The following is a 21560-nucleotide window of genomic DNA, read 5'->3' on the forward strand; positions in this document are numbered from 1 at the left end:
TCCCCTGTTCTAAGTTCCCTCCCAGCTCTGACATTCCCCTGTGCTAAGGCCCCTCCCAGCCCTGACATCCCTTGTTCTAAGGCCCCTCCCAGCTCTGATCTTCTCTGTCTCCAGTGACCTCAGCTCTAATCTCATTCTCTGATCCCAGACTCTAGGCCTCTGAGATGCCAGTTAAAGAGCAGACATTGCCCTGGCCATGAGGTTCTTAGGTAGCCCAATAAGCCAGCTGTCTGAGAAGTAAGCAGTCGCTGCTGGCCCCTGGAAGCTCCCCAGAACAGCAGAATAACAATCGGTAGTGGGGGAGTGGCTGAGTGTGTTGACCACTTGACGCTTACCAGCAGGTTTCCTGGAGGGAGGGGCTGGAGCACCCCGCCTGACCCTGCCTAGGCCTGCCTCCCCTATGAGGGATGGAGCTGTCTCTGGGCTTGAGGCACAGCCAACCGGCCTCCCTCCCTTCCTTCTGTGTCCTCCACAGGTGATCACTCTGGAAGGCTGGGTTGAAATTATGTACTATGTCATGGATGCTCATTCCTTCTACAACTTCATCTACTTCATCCTGCTGATTATAGTAAGTGTCAGGGGGCCCCAAAGCCAGACCCAGGAGGGGCTCCTTTTGCAGAGAGGGGGTCCCAGAGACACTGGGCCCCCAAGTGGGCGTCCTTCTGAGACGGGGAGAGGCAGACCCTGAGAGGAGGAAGGAAGCTGGCGAGAGGAAGGGCCAAGGCATTAGTCTTAAACTCAACCAGCCGGAGAGTGATTGAAGGCAGCGGCGGCTGAAAGGAATCCAAGGGTGTTGATTGCTGCCATTTTTCATCCTGTGCCCAGTTTGCTGGGCATCCTTTCCCCCCCCCCCACTCTCCTCTGGCCTGGTTTTTAGAAGTGGGTGCCCCTGGGTGGGCAGAGCTGGCCTGCTCCCTGAGACTCTCCCCCATCCCTCCCCGCCTCTGCTCAGGGGTCCTTTCTGGGGGTCTCAGCTTCTCTGTCTCTCTTCTCTGGGAAGGGAGCCCGAGGACCACGGGTGAACGCAAGAGGATCGGAGCTGAAGAATCTAGTCCATCTGCTTTCTTAGCAGATCAGAGTCCTCTCGGGGAGCTCACAGCCTCCAGGGGGCTGGGGGTGGGGAGGAGGGGGATGGGACATATCCCTGGATGATGGTGCTGCCCCACAGGGGCCTTGTGAGGAGCACATGGGAGGGAGCACCTGCCTTGCTTAGCAAACCTCAAAGTGCTACATGAACACGCACATCATTATCACTGAAGTGGACAGACCTTGCTTCAAGTCTTCCCTCTGACCCATCCTGGCTTTGTGACCACAAGCAAGTTCATTCGTGTCCCAAGGCTCTCAGCCCATTTCTAAGACTCTTTGCAGCTGGGTGGTGCAGTGGATAGAACAAAAGGCCAGGAGTCAGGAAGACCTGAGTTCAAATCTGACCCCAGACACTTCCTAGCTGTGTGACCCTGGGCAAGTCACTTCACCCTCTTTGCCTTAGTTTTCTCATCTGCAAAATTAGCTGGGGAAGGAAATGGCCAACACAAGTGGAAGTACTTGTTCAAGGTCAAGCAAGTGGCAAAGCCAGAGTGAAATCAGATCCTCTGACCCCGACTCCCAAATCTGGGGCTCTTTCATTTTCTTGCCGAGGAGCCAGGTCGTCAAAGGGCTTCACTATGTTCCTGTTCCTGGAGGGGGCCTGGCAGCCCCCCAAGATGTGCTGAGAACCTTTCCTAATCCCTGGAGAGCTTCCCATCTCCCAGCCAGAGAGGCCAGAGGATCACAGGCGCACAGGCACAGGGCACACTGGAAGGAGGCATAGATTGGCAAACAAAGGACCTTTCCCTCTTATTCCCTGACGGACCTTCGGTAGAGGTCGACTCGGTAAGGCCTTCAGTGTCAGGATCACCCAGCCCTGCTTCATGCATTCGGAGCTGACTCTTCCAGGCCACTGATTCCAACCCCTGAGCGGGAGGACCAGAGATGAAGTGCTAGATCTGCCACCTCCTATATGACTCAGTTTCCTCACCTGTAAAATGCAGAGACTGGACTGGCAGGCTTCTGAAGTCTTTGCTGCCTCTAAATCTATGATTTGGGGATTCTCTGAAGTCAGGGTGAAATAAGCTGCCCCAGCCCGAGGAAGAGAGCCAAGAATTGCCCAGGTCTTGGCACCCAAACACATCGTTCTTTCCACCACCCCATCCTCTCATTTATAGATAGGAGGACTGAAGCCCATAGACAGTGACTTGCCCATGGTTCTAGAGCAAGGCTTCTGGCCCAGCTGGGATTTAGTTGCTGCTTTTCCGGGGCCTGGCCCAGTGCTTTCATGAGATGTTGTCTTCTGGGAGCTGGGACATCGGAATTCAGAGTAACATGCTGAGTGCTGAGGGCCCTTTTGACACCCCTTAGAGTGTGGCCATAGGCTCCCTCCTCCTGCTCTGTGTCCCTGGGAATTGGCTGCTGCCTCGGTGACAGGCCTTTCCGGGGGCCTGGGGACTGTACGGGCTGGAAAATGTCATGGTGATTCATAGCCTAGGACAGCCAGGGCCTCTCTGCAGCCCACAGAGCCAGCTCTGAGCCGTCCTTCCTGACGGCTGGCAGCACACACACTACTGCTCCAGGCTCTTTCCTTGGTAGCACTTGTTCCCTCCCCTAAGCGTCCCTAGCCTATCCCTCCCTCCCCTGTCACCCCAAAGAGGCCAGAGGGACCTGACCCTCAGGTGAAGCCAACCATAAATGTTTGCTAAGCCCTGTAGTTGGGACTAATGGGTTCACAAGCCAGCCCATGCCTAAAGCTACAGGCTCTGCCCTTTGGTTTAAGAGAAGACCAAGGGGCTTAGCTGCAGGTACTCTGGGGGACAGGAGGGAGGGGCAGCAAGAGAAAGGAATGTGGGCAGCCCAAAGAGCCCCTCCCACTGGGGCTGGGACTGACACCTGCAACCCCTCACCTGGGAACTGACACCCTGAAATTCAAGCTGGGCAGGATTAACAGGTTCAGAGCTGTCCTGGGAAGGAAGGGGAAGGAATAGACCCTTTCAGACCTTGGGGCTAGGGAGGGGAAGAGAAGGTCTACACCCACCCAGGCCTCATGGGTCCAGGACAACTCAGATGTTTCTTAGGGAGGGGAGGGGTCCTTAAATCTGATTGATTTGGTCTGCCAAAGGAAGGAAGACACAGTCCACTAGGACACTGGCTGTCTGAAATAGAAAACTCCAGCTATGGAGGGCTTTAGGTAAGGTGTAGGGCAGAAAAGGGGTGGTCCAGATAGGCTGAGGGGTCATAGGCAAGGCCTGGTGAATGGAGAGAGACTAGCCCAGAAAAGCTGGAGGACCACCAGCTTCTGTTTGTGCCAGGTGCCATTCTTGATTCTCGGGGCAAAAAGACAGAAGAGAAACAGTCCCTGCCCCAGGAAGTTTACTTACCTTCCACTGGGGGAAGACAACATGGCTACAGGTTGGAGAGGCAACCTACCACAGTGGAGAGAGCACTGAACATGGAGTCAGGGAGACCTGGGTTCAAATTCTATCTTGTACACTTACTAGTTCTGTGACCCTGAGCAAGTCACTTAACCTCTGTCTCAATCTCTACCTCTATAAAATGAGGGGGTTGGACTCATGGCTTCTGGAGCCCCTTCCATCTCTAGATCTAAGATTCTTAGACATGTGTAGCACAAAGGTGATTGAGAAGGGAGAAAATACTTGTGATGGGATGAAGAGAAGACAGGGAAGTTTTCCTGGAAGAGGTGCCCCTTGAGCTGAGTTATGAAGGAGGACCAGGGTCCTGGGAGGCCAAATAAGGAGGGAGTGAAGTTCTGACAGCTGTATCTAAGGAAGGTTATTTAGTTGGCTGAAGAGGGAAGTAGGGGGAACAATTAGGAAGAGGCTCCTATCATGTGTTGAGGGGCTGCAAGGATGGCAATGGGAGGTTTGGGGATGGCGATGGGGGTTCACGGGAAAGATAATGGATTCAGTGTTGGAGGGGCTGAGTTTGAGACGCCTACAGAACATTCAGGAGGATGTTCCCAGCAGGCACCGTGCCTGACTGGAGTTCAGGAGAAAAATTCAGGCTGGAGCTCCAAGATTTGAACCCATGAGAGTTAGCGAGAAATGTTGAGAAAGACGAGAAGAAGGTTCACTACCCTCATTTCTCAGCAACCAGGCTGGCTCTGAAGGAGGGAGACGGATGATGGAGACCGAGAAGAGAGTGTGGCCAGGGAGAAGGGTTTGGGTCAGTGGTGTTCCAAGCTCCAGGGAGATCCTGAAGGATGAGTGCGCAAAGGGTCCTGGGAAGTAGAGTGGAGTAATGAAGATTTCTGGTGGCCTCGGGATGAGCAGAGAGCTGGGGAGGGAAGCCAGCTTTTGAGGGGCAAATGAGGGAGTGTTGGGTGAGGAAGTAGAGGCAGAGAGTTGGACAGCGGGAGGGGAGGAGCGTTAAACGATGCCTTTCCTTCCTTCAAGGATGCTGTAGACCTGAGCATCTTCATAAGCGTCAGGGAAAGGGTTAGCAGACATGGACAGACCGACGATGGGCAGAGGAGGCCTCAGAGAGAGGGACTGCCCGCCATGAGCAGAAGGACCATACCTTTCCTAGAGACAGGGGCAAAGGGAAAAGAGCAGCTGAAGGCCTAGAGGGGGTCGGGGATCCAGACCGGCAGAGGAGAGACATCGCGGCAGGTCAGAGGGTCATGGAGTCCTAGATTTCAAACTGGAAGGGATGGCAGAGGCTGTCTAGTCCAACTGACCCATTGGACAGATGAAACTGAGGCCTAGGGAGCTGAGTGTCACAGCTAGTACTCAGCAGAGTCTCTGTTCCTCCAACACCAAGGGGAAGGGATTGGGGGCCAGACTTGTGGGTCTCCAGAGGTGGAACTGAACCCACCTAGAACTTTTTAGCTCAATAGATAAGAATCTGTTTTTATTATTATTATTGTTGTTATTGTTATTGTTATTATTATTATTATTATTATATGAAGGGTTGGGACCAGCTTCTCTGGCTTCTGTCAGCTCTGAGCATCTCTTGACTATCTCAGAAGGCAGAGAAGGAGTCTCTGCTGAGCAGTGGTAGGACAGAAGCAGGGCCCTCCATGCTGGTCCAAAGGGCTGGGCTCTGGGGCAGGGGGTGGGCTGTTCCCAGAATCCTCCAGGGCAGTGGGATCTCATCCAGAAAACCAATTTCCACCCTTTCTGGAAAGGGAGAAAGAGGAAGCAACAGAGGAGTTCAGAGGGTGGGAGGAGAAGGGAGGGTAGAGGCTGGATTGATTGAAAGGGTGGAGGGCAGCAAGCAATAGATTTTGGAGTCTGCTTTGAAGGGGATGAAAAACAGCTTTCCATCCAGCTCCTAGGCAGGCCTGGGTGGTTTTCAAAGGCTTATGCAAATGACAGCAAGCAGGGCTTTCCTCCTTTGAAATACAGAGACGCTGCTTGGAGTGACACCCTGGTCTTCAAGCACCTGGGCCCTGGAGGGAGGAAGAGCCCAGGGAGGAATCAGGGAAGGATGTGGGTGCCCTCAGAGCCACTGCCTGAGGGGAGGGGAGGCAGAGAGGCAGGTGGGGTGGGGGGGATTGTAGATTGGTTAAAATCAGCTGCTGGATATATCCATGGATGGTGTAGCCAAGAGAGAGCTAGGTCTGGATTCTGAGGCCTTGAATTCAAATTCTGGCTTGGTTCCTTATAACCAGTGTGGTCTTAGACAAGTGACTTAAGCCCTCTGGTTCTTAGCTTCCATATCTGTGAAATAAGTCAATTGGATTCTAGGAACATGGAATATAAGAGCTGGGAGGGCCCTCAGAACATGGGAGGTCAGAGCTGGGATGGCACTTAGAACATGAGAGGTCAGAATTGGTAGGTCAGAACTGAAGGGGAGCTTAGAACAGAGAAGGGAGTGCTCTTAGGATAGAGGATGCCAGAGCCTCTAAGGATCTTTCCAACTCTTGGATGCTGAAAAAGAGCCCCAAACTTTGAGAGTCTCCTGAGAAGATGGGAGGTTGGCCTTGGAGAATAGAGGATAAAGGGCTGGTCTTGGAGTCAATAGGACCTAGATTGGAATCTTTCCTCAGAATGTTGACTGGTGTGGGATCCTGTGCAGGCCTCCCCTTTTCAGGTCCCTCATTTGTCACATAAGGGGGTTGTTGCCTCTGCTCTAAAACATGAAGGCCTCCCTCCCACCCCGACAGTGTGGCGTCCAGGCTGATTTCTCAGTGCTTCCCACACTCTGTGTTCCAGTCAAAACCTCCTGCTTAAGACTCCCCCAACTTGGCCTTCCATTTCCTACCTCCATGCACAGCTGGTGCCCCTTCCCTCCTTCTCCAGGAGAAGGCTCTCTCCTTCCACAAATCACCTCATATTTGCTTCTCTGTTTACAAGTATCCTCCCAGCAGAGTGTAAGATCCTTGAAGGCAGGCCCTGGTTTAAGGGATTCTGTTTTTCTCTGTGTCTCCTGAACCGTGTGTGGTGGCGCTTGTGAGAGCTTCTTTGTTGAGTTTTAAAATCCTCTTAACACTGGATACACCAAGCCAGAGGGCTGATTAATACTAGTGGAGGAATTTGGGCACCTAAGGGAAATTTCTTTCTTGACATAAAGAGGTTAAATGGACCTGAAGAAGGCTTCTCTCTACCTTAGCCAAGGTTTCCCTCCTACCATTGGTTTCTCTCAGACTAGGTAGCTCGAGGGTGAGGTTGGCTCAGTATTAGGAAGTTATCCAGGCCTCAGGGAAAGTTTTTCTGGCCTCTCTAAGGTTTTTCTCTCCCTCTATTTTCCCCCACTGAAAGCCATTAGTAAGTTTCCTTCCACCAGAGGTTTTTTCTCAGTTTTTCTTCTGGTTAAAGCCCTAGAGGAGGCATGAGTTTGCTGAGGAAAGGAAGGAGAGAGGGAGGAGAAGAGAGAGAGGTAGGGGTAGAGAGGGGAGAGACAGAGATAAAGAGAGAAAGGAGGGTCAGAGAGACAGACAGGGGAGGGAGAGAGAGACAGAGAGGAGAGACAGAGACAGAGAGGTGAGGGAGGGAGAGAAGAGCCTCCTTTCTCGTCCTCTCTGGGAAAGTCGAGTCCCTTAGACCAGTGCCTTCCTTGCACATCCCTTCCTGCCTCTGAGTAGTGAGAGGGAACAGGGACAATAGGTTGGATCGATAATGCACTGATAAGGCATCTGATAATGCACTGATAAGGACTCTGAGCTCATAGCAGAGGCCTGGCAGCCACCCTGAGTGAGCCTTACCCACCCCAGGTCCCAACCCTAGAAGAGAGGGCTCCTCATCTTTAGCCCTCCCTGAGCAATTTTCTATCTTCTATTTCTGTGTCTGTTTCATTCTCTGTCTCTGTCTCTGTCTCTGTCTCTGTCTCTGTCTCTGTCTCTGTCTCTGTCTCTGTCTCTGTCTCTGTCTCTGTCTCTGTCTCTGTCTCTGTCTCTCTCATGATCTCTTTCTCCAAAACTTCATGCCATTGCCTATCTCTCACTATCCCTGTCTCTTTCTCATCTTTGTGTGGATGTCTGGCTGTTGCTCTTCATCTCTATTGCTTCTTTATATCCCCCTTGGTCTCTGCTTCTTTGTTGGATTTTGTGTCTGTCTATCCATAACTCTCTGTCTTCATATTTCTGTGCGTTTTTCTCATCCTTGCACATATATGTTTGGTTGTCTCTTGTCATCTCTCTTGGTCTGTCTCTGCCTTTCTCCATGTGTCCTTCCCTGTCTTTGTCTTTCCTACCTTTGTATATCTGTCTGCCTGTCTGTCTGTCTATCTATCTATGTCTCTTTTGGTGCCTCTCTGTGTGTCTGTTTTCGTCTCTGTCTCATATCTTTGTGTACCTCTCTCTCTCTCTCTCTCTCTCTCTCTCTCTCTCTCTCTCTCTCTCTCTCTCCCTCCCTTCCTCCCTCCTTCCCCCTCTCCCTCACCCTCCCTCCTTCCCTCCCTCTTCCTCTCCCTCTGTCTTCCTCCCCTCCCCCATGTCTTGTCTTTCTGGGTATGCTGTCCCTCACTCTCTCACTGGATCTCTTCGTCTCTTTTTCTCCCTTCCTCTCCTGTGTGGGTCTGATGGTCTCATTCTGTCTCTCTTGGTGTGTCTCCCTGGTCTCTGCCTCTGTCTCTGCCTTTCTCCATGTGCCCCTCCCCTCTCCCCCCCCCCCCCGTCTCTGTCGTTCTCCTTCCTCTTCTCCCCGTTGGTCACAGGTGGGCTCCTTCTTCATGATCAACCTGTGCCTCGTTGTCATAGCGACCCAGTTCTCGGAGACCAAGCAGAGAGAGCACCAGCTGATGCAGGAGCAGCGCAGGCGGTACCTGTCCTCCAGCACCGTGGCCAGCTACGCAGAGCCTGGGGATTGCTACGAGGAGATATTCCAGTATGTCTGCCACATTCTGCGCAAGGCCAAGCGCCGAAGCCTGGGCCTCTACCATGCCATTCGCAGCCGTCACCAGGGCCAGGTGGAGCCTGGTGTGGGGGCCAAGCCCGAGCTGGGGAATGCCAAGGAGCAGAGGCGGGACAGTAAGTGCCTGGGTTGGGGAGCAAGCCACTCCCTCCAGAAAGAAAAACCATCACTTAGAACTCACGCATTCATTTACTCAGTCAACACCCACTTATAACTCACCCATTGTGTGCACTACACTGGGCTAGGGGCCCAACAGAATACAGAGGTTCCAGGCCATTCAGTTCAACAGACAATTATTAAGTACCAGTATAGAGAGCTGGCTTCAGAGCCAGGAAGACCTGGGTTCACATCCCATCTCCGACACCTCCTGACTGTATGACCCTGGGCAAGTCACCTAACTTCTCAGTGCTTTTGGCAAGACTCTAAATTACAGAGAAGGTGCCAACATGCATTGCAAGAGGGAATTTCCTCACCTCAGAGTTCTTTGTCCCAACGAAATCACAGGTCCAACTCAGTGCAAGTCCGTTGTCCTGGGCCCTGGGAGGACAAAGGTTAAAGTCACTCAGTATCATTTTGTGGAAGTTTAAAGTTTACTAGAGTAGCTTACAGCTGACTGTAAAGACATTTATGGATTTCCTGCTGTATGCTGGGCACAGTGCTAGGAGCTGGAGAGACAGAGTTGGACAATGGAACTGTCCCCATTCTCGGGGAAGAGTCATGGCCTGGGAGCTAGGTGATCTGATAGTTCTGCTGCTTGGGCAAATCCCTTCTGTGCCATCCTCCAGGGAAAACAGAATCCTATGAGGGAGGATGGTAGGGGTGAGGGACAGGAAGGGAAGCGGCTGCTGTAGCTGGGGGACTGGGAACTGTCCTTGGTCCTCAAACATAGTGTCTGTGGAGGGGGACAAGGATGAGGAGAGACTGGAACAGTGGGTCGGAGCCAGACTGTCGAAGGCCTGAAATGACAATAACTGACATTTCTGTAGCACATTAAGGTTTTCCAGTCACTTTCTACCCTTGATCTCAACTGAGCCTCACAGGAAGAGCCTGGGAAGTCAAAAGACAGAATGGAAAGAGGCTTGAAATCCACCTCTGGTGCTAATGACCTGTGTGACCTTGGGCAAGTCTCTTCAACTCCATGGGCCTCAATTTCCTTGTCTGTAAAATGAAGTGCTTGGAGTGGATGGCCTGGGAGGGCTTCTGAGTCATCCACATGCTTTTAGTCTCTGTCATTCCTTAATCCTGAACCCTATACTTATCCCTGAAAAAAAAATCCAAAAAAAGGGTCACCCAAATCAGTGGAGAGGCTGCTGCTATTTTTGGGTGAGACCAATGAGTGATAGCTTAAGTGAATTCCCCAAACTATAAATATTTGGGCATGTTGTCAGCTCGAGAGCCCAAGTCCCTTCACTTCTTTTTTTCAGTGAGGTAATTGGGGTTAAGTGACTTGCCCAGGGTCACACAGCTAGTAAGTGTTAAGTGTCTGAGGCCGGATTTGAACTCAGGTACTCCTGACTCCAGGGCTGGTGCTCTTATCCACCTAGCTGCCCCTGTCCCTTCACTTTTGATGGTGGAACGTATTGTCAGGGACAAAGCCAGTGCTGAACTTGCTGCCCATGCACAGTGCTCATTCCCAGACCTTTGGTGTTCTCTGTCAACACACAGCACCGGAGTCCCAGTGTAGGGGGAAGCTTAGGAGAACCAGCCTAGAAAGTGGGCTCTCCCTGCTTCAAGACACTGCCTACAGGCAGTCAGAGTGGGGAAGAGGCTAGGGTCAACTTTAAGGCTCTTGGTTATAATTAAGGTATGGGGCAAGAAGCTGCCTCCTTCCTTCTTTCCTTCCTTCTTTCCTTCCTTCCTTCCTTCCTTCCTTCCTTCCTTCCTTCCTTCCTTCCTTCCTTCCTTCCTTCCTTCCTTCCTTCCTTCCTTCCTTCCTTCCTTCCTCCTTCCCTCTTTTCTCCCTCTCTTCCTTCTCCTTCTTTTTTCCTCCTTCTCTCTCTTCCTTTCTTCCTGATTATGACAACAAGATGCCAAATAGGTCACCAGGAGAAACCACTCTGAGAAAAGCTGCTTCATAGAAATTAGAACCTGAGCAAAAGACCCTTTGAAGTCTTTGAGTGGAGAAGATAGTTCTGTGCCCTTGCTCACACTGTCCCTTGCATCTGTAATATTCTTGCCCTCTGGCCAGGGCTCCCTTTGTTGAAATCCCCCCCAAGAATGAGGGATATGTTTTAGGAGAAAAAATACTGAATTTGGGATCAGAAGAGCTGGATTCAAATTCTGGATCTGCTCTTTGCCACTTGTGTGACTTTGGACAAGTCACTTCATTTTCCTAGCCTTCTGCTTCTAACCCTGACCTGTAAAATAAGGGAGCTGGATTCGGTGACCCATAAAGTCTCTCTCAGTTTAAGATTTAAGATACTAGGATACTTCAAGGACTCACTTAGGAGTCACTTCCTCCACGAAATCTCCGCAATCCCTCCAGGTGAAAGTCCTAGGATCGTGTCTTCAAGAATGATAAGTGACTTTCCCAAGGTTGTAAAACTAGTAAGTAGAACTGGATTCGAACCCAAGCCAACTGATTTTTGCCTCCTCCAATAAGAGCACCTACCTGCAGGGTTGATGTGAAGAGCAGAGGAAGATAATATTCTTAGAGAGCACTTGGCACAGTGCCTGGCCATAGGAGGTGCTAGAGACATGTTTATTCCCTTGCTTGTTCTAGTCTAGATCTCTCCTTTCACTTATCTCCCTTGTGTCATAGTTACATGTGTACTCATTCTCTTCTTCTTTAGATTGTTAGGCCTTGAGAGCCCAACCTGCATCTATCTTTGTATCCCCAACACTGAGCCCAGGATTTTTCACAGAGTAGGTTCTTGAAAAATGTGCATAGGGTTGATGTTGAATTATCCATCTTTCTGTTGTGAGTGGATTCTCAATTAATTTCCAGGTCTTTCTTTCTGGACCTTTTGGGAACTGGTCTACCCCAAGGGGCCTGGAAACCTGACTGTAACTCCTTCTCCTTGTCTTACAGGACTGTGCCAGAAACACATTCCCCTGGATTACCCACCCCATACTCTTGTGCAGCCTATCTCTGTGACACAGACCTCCGACCCGAGCAACTGCCCCCACTGCCGGCAAGAGAGAGACCACCATCTATCCCTGGCAGAGAGTGATGATGACTTTGGGCAGGAGGAAGGCTCTGCCAATGATGATGAAGGAGAAGGTGGAGGGAGCAGTGAAGGAACCCTGGACCTGGAGAAGGAGGAAGAGGAGGGACAGAAAGGCAGTGGGGTGGCCAGGCTGTGTGGAGACATCTGTCGGGAGGTGAGGGCCAAGCTGAGGGGCATCGTGGACAGCAAGTATTTTAACCGAGGCATCATGATCGCTATCCTGGTGAACACAGTCAGCATGGGCATCGAACACCATGAACAGGTGAGTGTTGCCCCAAGCCCAGAGACATAGGAGGTGGGGGTGGGGGTGAGGAAGGGGCCGAGTAAAGCTGAGGCTTTCAGTTTGCAACTATTATTTTAAAGTATTATTAATAATCATAACTCATATTTCCCTGGCATTTGAGGGTTTCTAAAGCATCTTCTCTGAGGCTCAGGAAAGCATGTGACTTGCCTAAGGTCACACAGCTCAGAAATGGCAAGACTGACAAATATTTACTGAGCAGCAGCCGCCGCCACTGCCAACATGTTCAACATCTCTTATGTACAGAACAGGGCTGGGCACCAGGGAAGATATACAGTTTGCAGAGACCTCAGTTCAACTCTCGTTCCCCAAAGAATCCTCATTAATATATCCCTGACCAGTGGCCGTCCGGCCTCTGCTTAAAGAGCCCGCCAGCTCCCCACGAGCTCGGTCCACTCGTGGGCAGCTCTAGCTGTTGGGAAACCTAAAGCTGTCTCTTCATGACTTCCACCTGTTGTTCCTGGTTCTATGTCCTAGGGCCAGTCCTGACTCGGCAGCTACTTACTGGCTGTGTGACCCTGAGCAGGTCACTTAACCTCTCTCTTTGGAGTTCATTTTCTTCACCTGTAAAATGAGAGTGTTTGACTAAATGACCCAGCTCTGACATCCCTTGTTCTAAGGCTCCTCCCAGCCCTGACATCCCTTGTTCTAAGGCTCCTCCAGCTCTGACATCCCTTGTTCTAAGGCTCCTCCCAGCCCTGACATCCCCTGTTCTAAGCTCTCTCTCAGTTCTGACATTCCCTCCTGACATTTCAGATTCTAAGGTCCCTTCCAACTTTGCCACATGAGAAAGCCACAGCTCTGGCAGAGGAGGCATTCCAAAGTGAGGGGGATTGGAGGGGATGCACTAATGGAGGCTGTAGATGTGAAAACAGCTATTTGGTGGTGGTGGGCACCCTCTCTCAGGGCTGGGGCCAGGACATGAAGATTCCTGAGGGTCAGTGCTAACAGCCATGGCTCCCTCTGCCTGACCTCAGGGAGTTCCATGTGGGCTCGGGATAATACTAATGAGAAGAGGCAAGATGTTCTGGGTGGTGGTGATCTCCCTGTCCCTGGAAGTATTTGAGGAGAAGCTCGATGAGCTGCTGAAAGGGATGTTGTCAGGAGGGTAGGATTCTTGTTACAAGTAAGAGTCAGTCCCTTTCCACCCTGTCATTCTATGCTAAGCCTAAACCTATGCTTACCTGTTCAGATGAAATAACCTGTTACACGTGGAGCACATCAGTAACCTTAGTGTGTTATAGAAATCTTAGCTGTCGTAGGGGGAGAGGGAGAGAGGGAATGAGCAGGCTGCCCCTAGGTCACTAAATGGCAAAGGTCAATCAGCAGAAGCTGATGCTTAGAAGGGCCCTTGTCATTCAGGCCCCTTCCCCTCCTGGTGCCCTGGCCCCAGAGCAGTCAGCCCCAATGAATGCCCTGAGCCCTTCTCAGAAGCACGCGAAATACGGAGGGTGACCAAGGGAACGAAATCTATTGAAATACGCCTGTCGGTTTTGTTTTGTTCTGTTGCTGCACTCACAACTCAGGTCTTTTGATTCCAAATCCAACATTCTTGCCACCAGACCATGCTAGCTGTTTTCATTTCTCCACCCTGGGTCTCTGTCTCCCCATCTGTAAAATGGGAGGGTTGAATTAGATGATGTTTGGGGTCCTTTCTAGTTCTACATCCCATGAGCCTTTTCTTCACATCTACCTCTTCCCCCCAACTTTCTCCTTATTCTTCTCCCCCTCTCATCCTTCTCTCTCTTCCTATTAACCTTTCCTATATCTCATAAGTCTAACTTCCCTGTCCTCCTCCGCCTCCATACAGCCCTCTCTGGGGTTCTGTCTCCGTTCCTAGCCTCGCTCTCCTTCCTGCTCCCCCACTCTCATTCCCTCTTCATTAGCTAACCCAGTCCTCAAACTATTCAATTTACTTAAATGCTCCCCATGGGAATGGCTCAGGCGCTGCACCTACTTCTTTGTTCAGAGTCGCTGGTTTGCCAATCATTCTGACTTGTTTTTTTTAAAAGACACCGCTGGGCTCTTGACAGGGAGAGGCCTGATGATAGCAGCCACCAGGACCTTCCCGTGTCCACATCCCTGTCAGGTCACCTCCCTCAGCCCCCAGAGTTGGTAATCAACCAGTCCTCCATCACTGGCTTGCTGACAGACTGCCTGACCAGGTGGGAGAGGATGGAGATCCAGGCTCAGGCCCAGCCAGCTGACCCCCTCCCCCAGGGATGCTACCATCCAAGACGAATGAAAGACGAGTAGCCCAGCTCACAGTGAGCAGGCTGGCCACTGACAGGGGCCTCAGGTCCAGAGATGGGTTGTGTGCCTTGGGTGGAACCTTGGAGTTCCAGCTCAGAAGAGTTGGGTTCAAATCCTACCTCAGAAACTCACTAGAGGCATCTTCCTCTGTAAGGTGGACATCGCTTGGGAGCTTGCTGGTCCTCAAGCACAAGTATTTTCAAATGGCTTCTGGTCCAGGATGGAGGTGGAGTAGCAGCATGGTGGAAGGACCAGTGGGGGTTCTGGCTCTGCAAATCTCCCTTTCACTGCCAGGAGGGGTTTCTGGGAAAGCCTTGGCTTGCTGGAAATCCTGTCCTTCAGCAGGAGAAGTGACCATTAGGGGGACTGTTCTTCCCAGTAAGAAGGCTGGATTCTCACCAACAAGAAAGACTTGGAGGCTGGAGGAGAAATGATGGGGAACTTGGGAAGGAGTGGCCATGCCCTCAAGGGGAGAGAGCCCGGAGTAGTCCTATGTGCCCCTAAATTTGGGAGAAGGGAGCAGACTTCAGAGAGTTCAGAAAAAGGAGAAGAAAGGCCCATAGTCTGAGCTTCGATAGAGAGCTGGCCCAGGGCTGATGGGAGGCTCGCACAAATGCAATTCTGAAGACGCAGCAGACACAAAAGCTTTGGACCATGAAGGAAAGATGGTACTGTCTGAGGATATCCATGATGCCACATAGAGAACCCATCAACCAACCAGGATTTTAGGGGACTCTTAGAGGACATGAGAGTAAAGGCAGATGACTGAGGGTGAATAGGACTGAGGGTGAACCCAGAGTATGGGGAACCCGTGAGAAGATGGAAGCTCAGTTCACATGGAGGTTGGCCATTATTACCGAGTAGGGACCTGGCCTGGAGACCCAACGAGTTCCCGGGAAAAGTGAACCAGGGGAGCTTCACTTAGAATGCAGATGGGGGAGCGTCTTTATATCCCTAGCACATAGTAGGTGTTTGGTGACTGCTTGTTGATTGGCCCCTGATGCCCATTGGGATTCCCTCCCTTGTGTTTGGATGTCCCTCATTTTGGTTTTTAGGTCATGCCCTCTGGACCTCTCCAATACCTCACCCAATACCTCCCTACCCTCCAAGCCTGCCAGATAGGGCTTCTCTTCTATTAGTCCTTCACAAAGGTAATAGAAAGGACTTTAGGAACTTATAAGGAGATCCAGAATATCAGTGAAGGCACAGGCAGGACCCCTGTCCCAAGTAAACAAGGCTGCAGCAGTGTCTGATGGAAACAAAGCAGCTCTGCTCCCCATCCATCTGATTGCTCTCATCTCCACTGAAGAGGAGCAGGATGTTTGGTCTGGGAAGAATGGTGACTGGGCAGCAGGAGCCCAAGAAAAGGAAGGCGATGGTGAGAGAAGGCATAGCGGGCACAAAGCCAGGAACCACGAGAAGTGGGATTCAAACCTGAGGCTACCGACCTCAAGTCGGGGCTCTTCCTGTGACCCCCACGCTGCCCTTCCAAAGAGGCTCTTGTGGATCTCTGGCAGGTGTTTCCTCCCACTGGGTCTCAGTTTTCTCCTTTGCAAAATCATTTCCCTTACTGTTCAAACTCCTATTGTGTGTCAGTCATTGGGCTAGAAGCACTCGGGCCAGTTCTGTGATCTTCTCTGACAAAGGCTATAATTTTTAGAGCCAGGAACATGTAGCTTCAGCCAAAGATGGACGATGGTGATGGTGGTGGTAGTAATGGTGGTGGTGATGGTGATGGAGATCGTGGTGATGGGGATGATGGCACTGTTGGTGATGTTGCTGATGGTGGTGGTGGTGATAGTGATGGCTTCAGCTACAGACTAACACCAACCACAGAAGCATGCTTATTTGATGCCTTTGATGATTATAAATTGCTTTTCTTACAACAGACTTGTGGGGTGGATGCCTCAGGTATCGTTATCCTCATTTCATAGAGGAGGCTCAGAGAGATGAAGTCATTTGCTTAAGGTTACACAGTTAGTAAATGTCAGAGATAAGATTTGAATTCAGGGCTCCTGACTCCAAATTCGGGGCCCTGGCCCACTCCATTATGGCATTTGGATCATCTCCTCCTCTACATCCCCCACCCCCAGCAGCCTAGACATCCAGATTGTCAGGAAAGAAATAAGGGTGACATCGGGCGAATCTGTTTTTTTAAAGGTATTTTTATAAAGCAACAGCAATTGTTTCAAGTCAGCCAAGCATCGTTCTGGGCCGATTGATATTTTTAATCTCAGTTCCCAGACAGAGAGCAGCAAACGTTCCACCCCCGTGTTTATTTCAGGATGCTCTGTCTAAGGCGCGTGCCCGCCGAGGAGAGGTAGCGGTGAGCTGCGAGGGGGGTGGATGACAACAGCAGAAGGGAGCGGTCCACCCCTCCATGTTGTCTCTCTTGGTGCTACACTGTCGATCTACTGATTGACAGGTAGAGACAGCCGTCCCAGAGCCTGCCCTCTCTTGGGATGGGAAGCCGCTGGCTCAGGAGAATGAACACATTTCTCTCTCCTGCAGTTCCACCAATCATGCCCCAGAGTATCAAGGTTATGCCAAACCACCCCCCGCTGTCTCCTGCCAGAGACTGAGTATGGGGGAGCACCAGGGAGGAGCCTGGCTGGGATTGGAAAGAAGCTCAGAATTCCAGAGTCCATTGATAGTATCCCAGCCAGAGGCAACTGAAAAACCCCAAAGAGGGGAGACATATCATCTCTCAAGCAGCCCTTTTTACATTTGGACGGCTCTTACTGTACGGAAGGTATCCCTGACCAGCCTCTTTTTATCTTCCATCCGTCATTCCTAATTCTGTCCTGAAAGTCAAAGCAAAAGAATACACCAAACACCAGCATCTCAGAGCTGAAAAGGAGATCATCCACTTAGGGGAGATGGCCGGGATAGAATGGAAGCTCTTTAAGGGCAGAGACTGACCCACTTCCCTCTTTGGATCACCAGCACTGATGCCTGGTACTGATGCACTTAATACATGGAGCATAGATGGCTGGCACATAGTAGGCACTTAATACATGGAACATAGATGGCTGGCACATAGTAGGCACTTAATATGTGGAGCATAGATCTAGAACAGGAAAGGCCTCTAGAAGCTGTCTGTTCTTGTTCTCTTATTCCATAGAGAGGTAACTGAGGAGCAGAGAGTTTATGGTCCCACAGGTCACTGAACTGGGATTCAAAGTCAGGTCCTCTGCGTCCAGATCAATCACTTTTTCCATTGTTCGACTGGTCAGTCAGCGGTTCTTTAGTCTCAGGATCCATTGACCCTCTTCAGGATTATTAAGGATCTCCAAGAGCTTTTGTTTCTGTGGCTTAGATCCATCAGCATTTACCAGATCATAGATTAAAATGTCAATGTTATCACGAGAGCAGCTTTGACCTCATGGATCCCCTGAACCAGTGTCGGGCGGCCAGGGGTCCCTGGGCCATGTTCTGAAAGCCAAGGCATATGAGACTGAGTTGCAAGAACTGGGCACGTTTAGACCGGAGAAGAGAAGCCTTGGGGCATATGGGAGCTGTCTTCAGGTGTTTGAAGGTCTGTCACAGGGAGGATTGGGCAGACTGCGGTAGATAGTGGAGGACAAGAGCCACAGTCCATGGGGTCACGAGGAGTCGGACCCGACTGAACAACAGCACGTGGAAGAGGGATTGAGTTTATTCTCTTTGGCCCCACTCAGGAGCCATTGGGGGAAGCTATAAAGAGGCCGATTGAGGCTGATGCCAGGAAAAACGTCCTAAGAAAGAGCTACCCCAGAGTAGAGTGTGTTGTCTTGGGTTAGGATGCTGTGGTGCTAGCAGAGATGTTTAGGCTTGCCCAGAAAAAGATGGGAGAGGAGGGCATGGGAGCCATCTTGAAGCATCTGAGGGGTGTTCATCTGGAAGAGAGATTCACTTTGGCCCCAGAAGGCAGCATAAGGGGAGCATTTTCAGAGAAGCAGATTTCAACATCATCAAAGTAAAACTTCTAGGAATTTGGGCTCTGTTGGGAAGTGGTGTAGCCCACCTTGTTGGAGCTCAGGTACAGGTTGGAGCAGATGATCTCTGGGGTCCCCTCCAGCTCTGAAAGTCGGGGATTTCATTTAAATTGCGGCTGCCTCAAAAATAAACGAATGAATGAATGAATGGATAGATAGATAGATAAATAAATAAACGAATAAATAAGTGAATGAATAAATAAATAAGTAAATACATTAATTAATTAATTAATTAATTAATTAATTAATTAATTAATTAATTAATTAATTGTGGCCGCCTCATTTTCAGGCTGTGCTCATGGTCTCCCTTAGAGGGTATGACACCTAGACTCTCCAGCTACACAAATGTAAGCTCTATGTGGTCACTCCTGCAGCGTCATGCACAGAGCTCTCCACATATTTCGTGCGTAGGACTGAGCTGTATTGGGTGAAGGGTTCTTGGGATATCTTGGGATATAGGTGAACAAAAATATCAAACTATATTTCTCCCGATCCATTTTTACATTGAGAGGTAATGTAGCCTAGTAGATGGAGAGCTGGCCTCAGAATCAGAAAGACCCAGGCTCAAGTCTGACCCCTAATACATAACGACTATGACTCTGGGAAAGTCACCTCCATACTCAAAGCCTCAGGCAGCTTTGTTAGTCTGTAAATTGTCAAGTGATCACCGATCTTCATTGGCAGAGGGGATTTCCTCATGGGGTTTCTTTTTGTACCAGTGAAATCACAGATCTGGCTTCCCCAACCCCAAATTCAGTTGCCCCAGAAGGACCTTTCTTTGCTCGTTTCTGTTTAATTTCTACGAATTGTCAGATGTGAAGCGGTAGATCTGCCCCGCCCCAACTGGACGGGGCCCTAGAGCCCCCTAGCCCCATTGGTCCCCAGCTTTATCCATGCCATCCTATCCGCTACTGCCTTTTAAAAACTATAATTAACCTTTTCACGGGACTTCCAAAGGTCTACAACGAAAACAGTTCAGATATCCTCTCTTACCCGAGCCTTTTGCCCACTCTCTGAGGTTTTTATGGATGGAGGAACTGGGGTTCAGAGAAATGAGGTGACTTACACAGCTGGCAAATACAAATCTGAGGCAGAATTTGAACTCGAGTCTTTCTGGTTCCAAGTCCCAATAATTTCTCCCTTTTGCCTCCTAGCTAAACGCTTTCCCCGTGTAAGGGCCATTATAGTTAGAGAACCTGAGTTCTAATCCTGATGTTGCGTGACCTCGAGTGACTCACTTCGCTTTGCTAGCCTTGGGGGCAGCTAGGTACCGCAGTGGATAGAGCACCGGCCCTGGATTCAGGAGGACCTGAGTTCAAATTCGGCCTCAGACCCTTAACACTTACTAGCTGTGTGACCCTGGGCAAGTCACTAACCCCAATTGCCCCCCCCCCCCACACACACACACAAAGAGTGCTAGCCTTGGAGGAAAGGGCCCTGGATTTTAGTTGACGTTTTCTCTCACTTCATGACCCCGGGCAAGTCCCTTCTCTCTCGGCCTCAGTTTGTATATCTATCAAATGGTCTACGTGATCCAGCCCAGCCCCTACCCTACTGGGGATACATATAGGGGGCAGGGGTAGTGAACTCGTTAGTGTGAGGGTCACACAAAACAAAAACAGCCCTGACCCTTGAGGAGCCCCGGATCCCCCAGGGAGGATATGGGTTTGTTTTGTGGGACTGGGTCTCCCAGATGGGGAACTTCTTTTCTCCAGGGCAGGGTGGTGCCTTTGTGACTTAAAGTCCTGAAGAATCACCTGGGGGGCAGTGAGAGGATTCCAAGGATAGCTCTCTAACCACTGCGCCACACTGCCTCACTTGCGAATTTACGGTATTTTATTATTCATTGTAGACTTGCGTATATCGTATCTGCCCCTACTAAAATGTGAGCTCCTTCAGGGCATGGGCTGTCTTCATTCTGTTTTGTCTTGTCTTTGTAACCTCAGCACATAGCACAGGGCCATGGCTTTGGAGCTAGAAGAGATCGAAGGAGGAACTGAGGGTCAGAGAGGTTTGGGGAATCGTCCAAAGTCACACAGACGGCAGGATTTGAACACAGAGCTTCTGACTTTAGGGTCAGTTCTCTCTCCCTTGCATGGTGCTGCCTTTCGACATGGCAGAGGCTCCCTAAGCGTTTGTGGCATTGAACTGAATTACAATCATCTTGGGCAGTAGTCAGCGGGGAAGGCTTCCTGTAGGAGGTGTCAGCTAAGTCAAGCCTCGAAGGAAGCTGGGGATTTCCTCCCACCTCCCGGTCCCAGGCTCACTCCCAGATCCCCCATCATTTCTGGCTTTTGTCCTTCTCTGGCTCCGAGCGCGGAATTGTGGGTGTCCTGGCTGGAAGGATTCCTGCTCCCAGGCTTCCGCCATGGGCCCCGAGGGAGTCCTTTCCTCCTCAGGCATCATTCATTCCGTGACTCAGGCCAGAGCTTGGTGGGGAAGGATAGCAGCAAGTGGGACGGGGTGCCAGAGCTTTGGCGCGGGGGAGCGGCGAGGACAGGCGAGGACAGAAGCCGCTCTGTGCTCCCTCCGCCCTCCCAGGCTGGGTGCCCTCCCAAGGGCAATGCCAAGGGTCAGGGAGCGTGTCCTGTTCGGGTGCAGAAATGATTTCCCTTGTGCCCTCTGCGGAGTCTTTGCCCCAGGGAAGTTTGGCCCACTCAGGGGCGGAGCAGAGGGCTGATTTTGCCCCTGAGGCCCTTCCGCCTCTCCAGAGATGGCCAGGGCCCAGGCAGTTCTCGGCTGTGCGTGAGCTCCAGCTGGCTCCTCTCCCTTCCTTCTCTTCCATCCCCATCTCCTCTCTGCCATCGCCCCCACCTCCTGATCTGTCCTCTGTCTGTCTGTCTGTCTGTCTCCCTCCCTCTCCCGTTGCTGCCTCCGCAAGCCTTGCCTTCCCCGCCTCCTTCCAAAGATGTCTGGAGGAGTGATGGATGGCCCATTATGAGAAGATGAACAGGTGTGCGCTTGACTAGAGAAACAGCTGGGAGGCAGGACTGTGGGAGCAGGAGCTGCTGACCTTTTCTGAAGAGAGGAGAGCCCGACTTTTGTCTCGGCATTTGTCGAGCCCCTCAGAGGAGGGAGTGAGACTGGGCCTCCTCCGCCAGGGACGGGGAATAATCTGCCATTATGGCCTGTCGCCGTCGACATTTTTCATTACCACTGACATCATCATTCGCTTCAGGTTGGGATTGGCATCGCTGCTTAGCATCTGGGCTCCGGGTGCCCAGCCGACGTCAGACACATCACTGCCTGGTGGCTTCCAGCCCCTGCTCGGCTCTCTCCCCACGGTGGGCCCTCCCTCCTCACCCCCTCCTCTTCCCAACAACCCCTCTCCCCTCCAAGGCTTTGTTCTCCCTTCCCCAGGCCCATTTTGGTATTCAAATGTAATTATGGATGGAAATAAGGCCTTCTCCTTTTATTTGGATTTTTGAGAATTCCCAGACATGGGCCTGGGGAGGGCATTTTCCCCCTTCTTTTCCCTGCTCAGAAGAAATGAAACTAGGTCCCCATTCCCACC

At 51.1% G+C, this 21560-nt stretch overlaps 1 protein-coding gene across 4 annotated transcripts in view; it reads left to right on the plus strand.

The window, feature by feature from the left end:
• CACNA1I (calcium voltage-gated channel subunit alpha1 I) overlaps window positions 1–21560 on the plus strand; it is a 226568-nt gene that overhangs the window by 136527 nt on the left and 68481 nt on the right. For all 4 annotated transcript variants that reach the window (XM_043966183.1, XM_043966184.1, XM_043966185.1 and 1 more), the window contains exons 8-10: window positions 476–568; window positions 8149–8461; window positions 11377–11777. In XM_043966183.1, the coding sequence (XP_043822118.1) occupies window positions 476–568; window positions 8149–8461; window positions 11377–11777 (807 nt within the window). The remainder of the gene's footprint in view (window positions 1–475; window positions 569–8148; window positions 8462–11376; window positions 11778–21560) is intronic.

Source organism: Dromiciops gliroides, chromosome 5 (genome assembly GCF_019393635.1).
Source record: "Dromiciops gliroides isolate mDroGli1 chromosome 5, mDroGli1.pri, whole genome shotgun sequence".
Taxonomy (NCBI): Eukaryota; Metazoa; Chordata; class Mammalia; order Microbiotheria; family Microbiotheriidae; genus Dromiciops; species Dromiciops gliroides.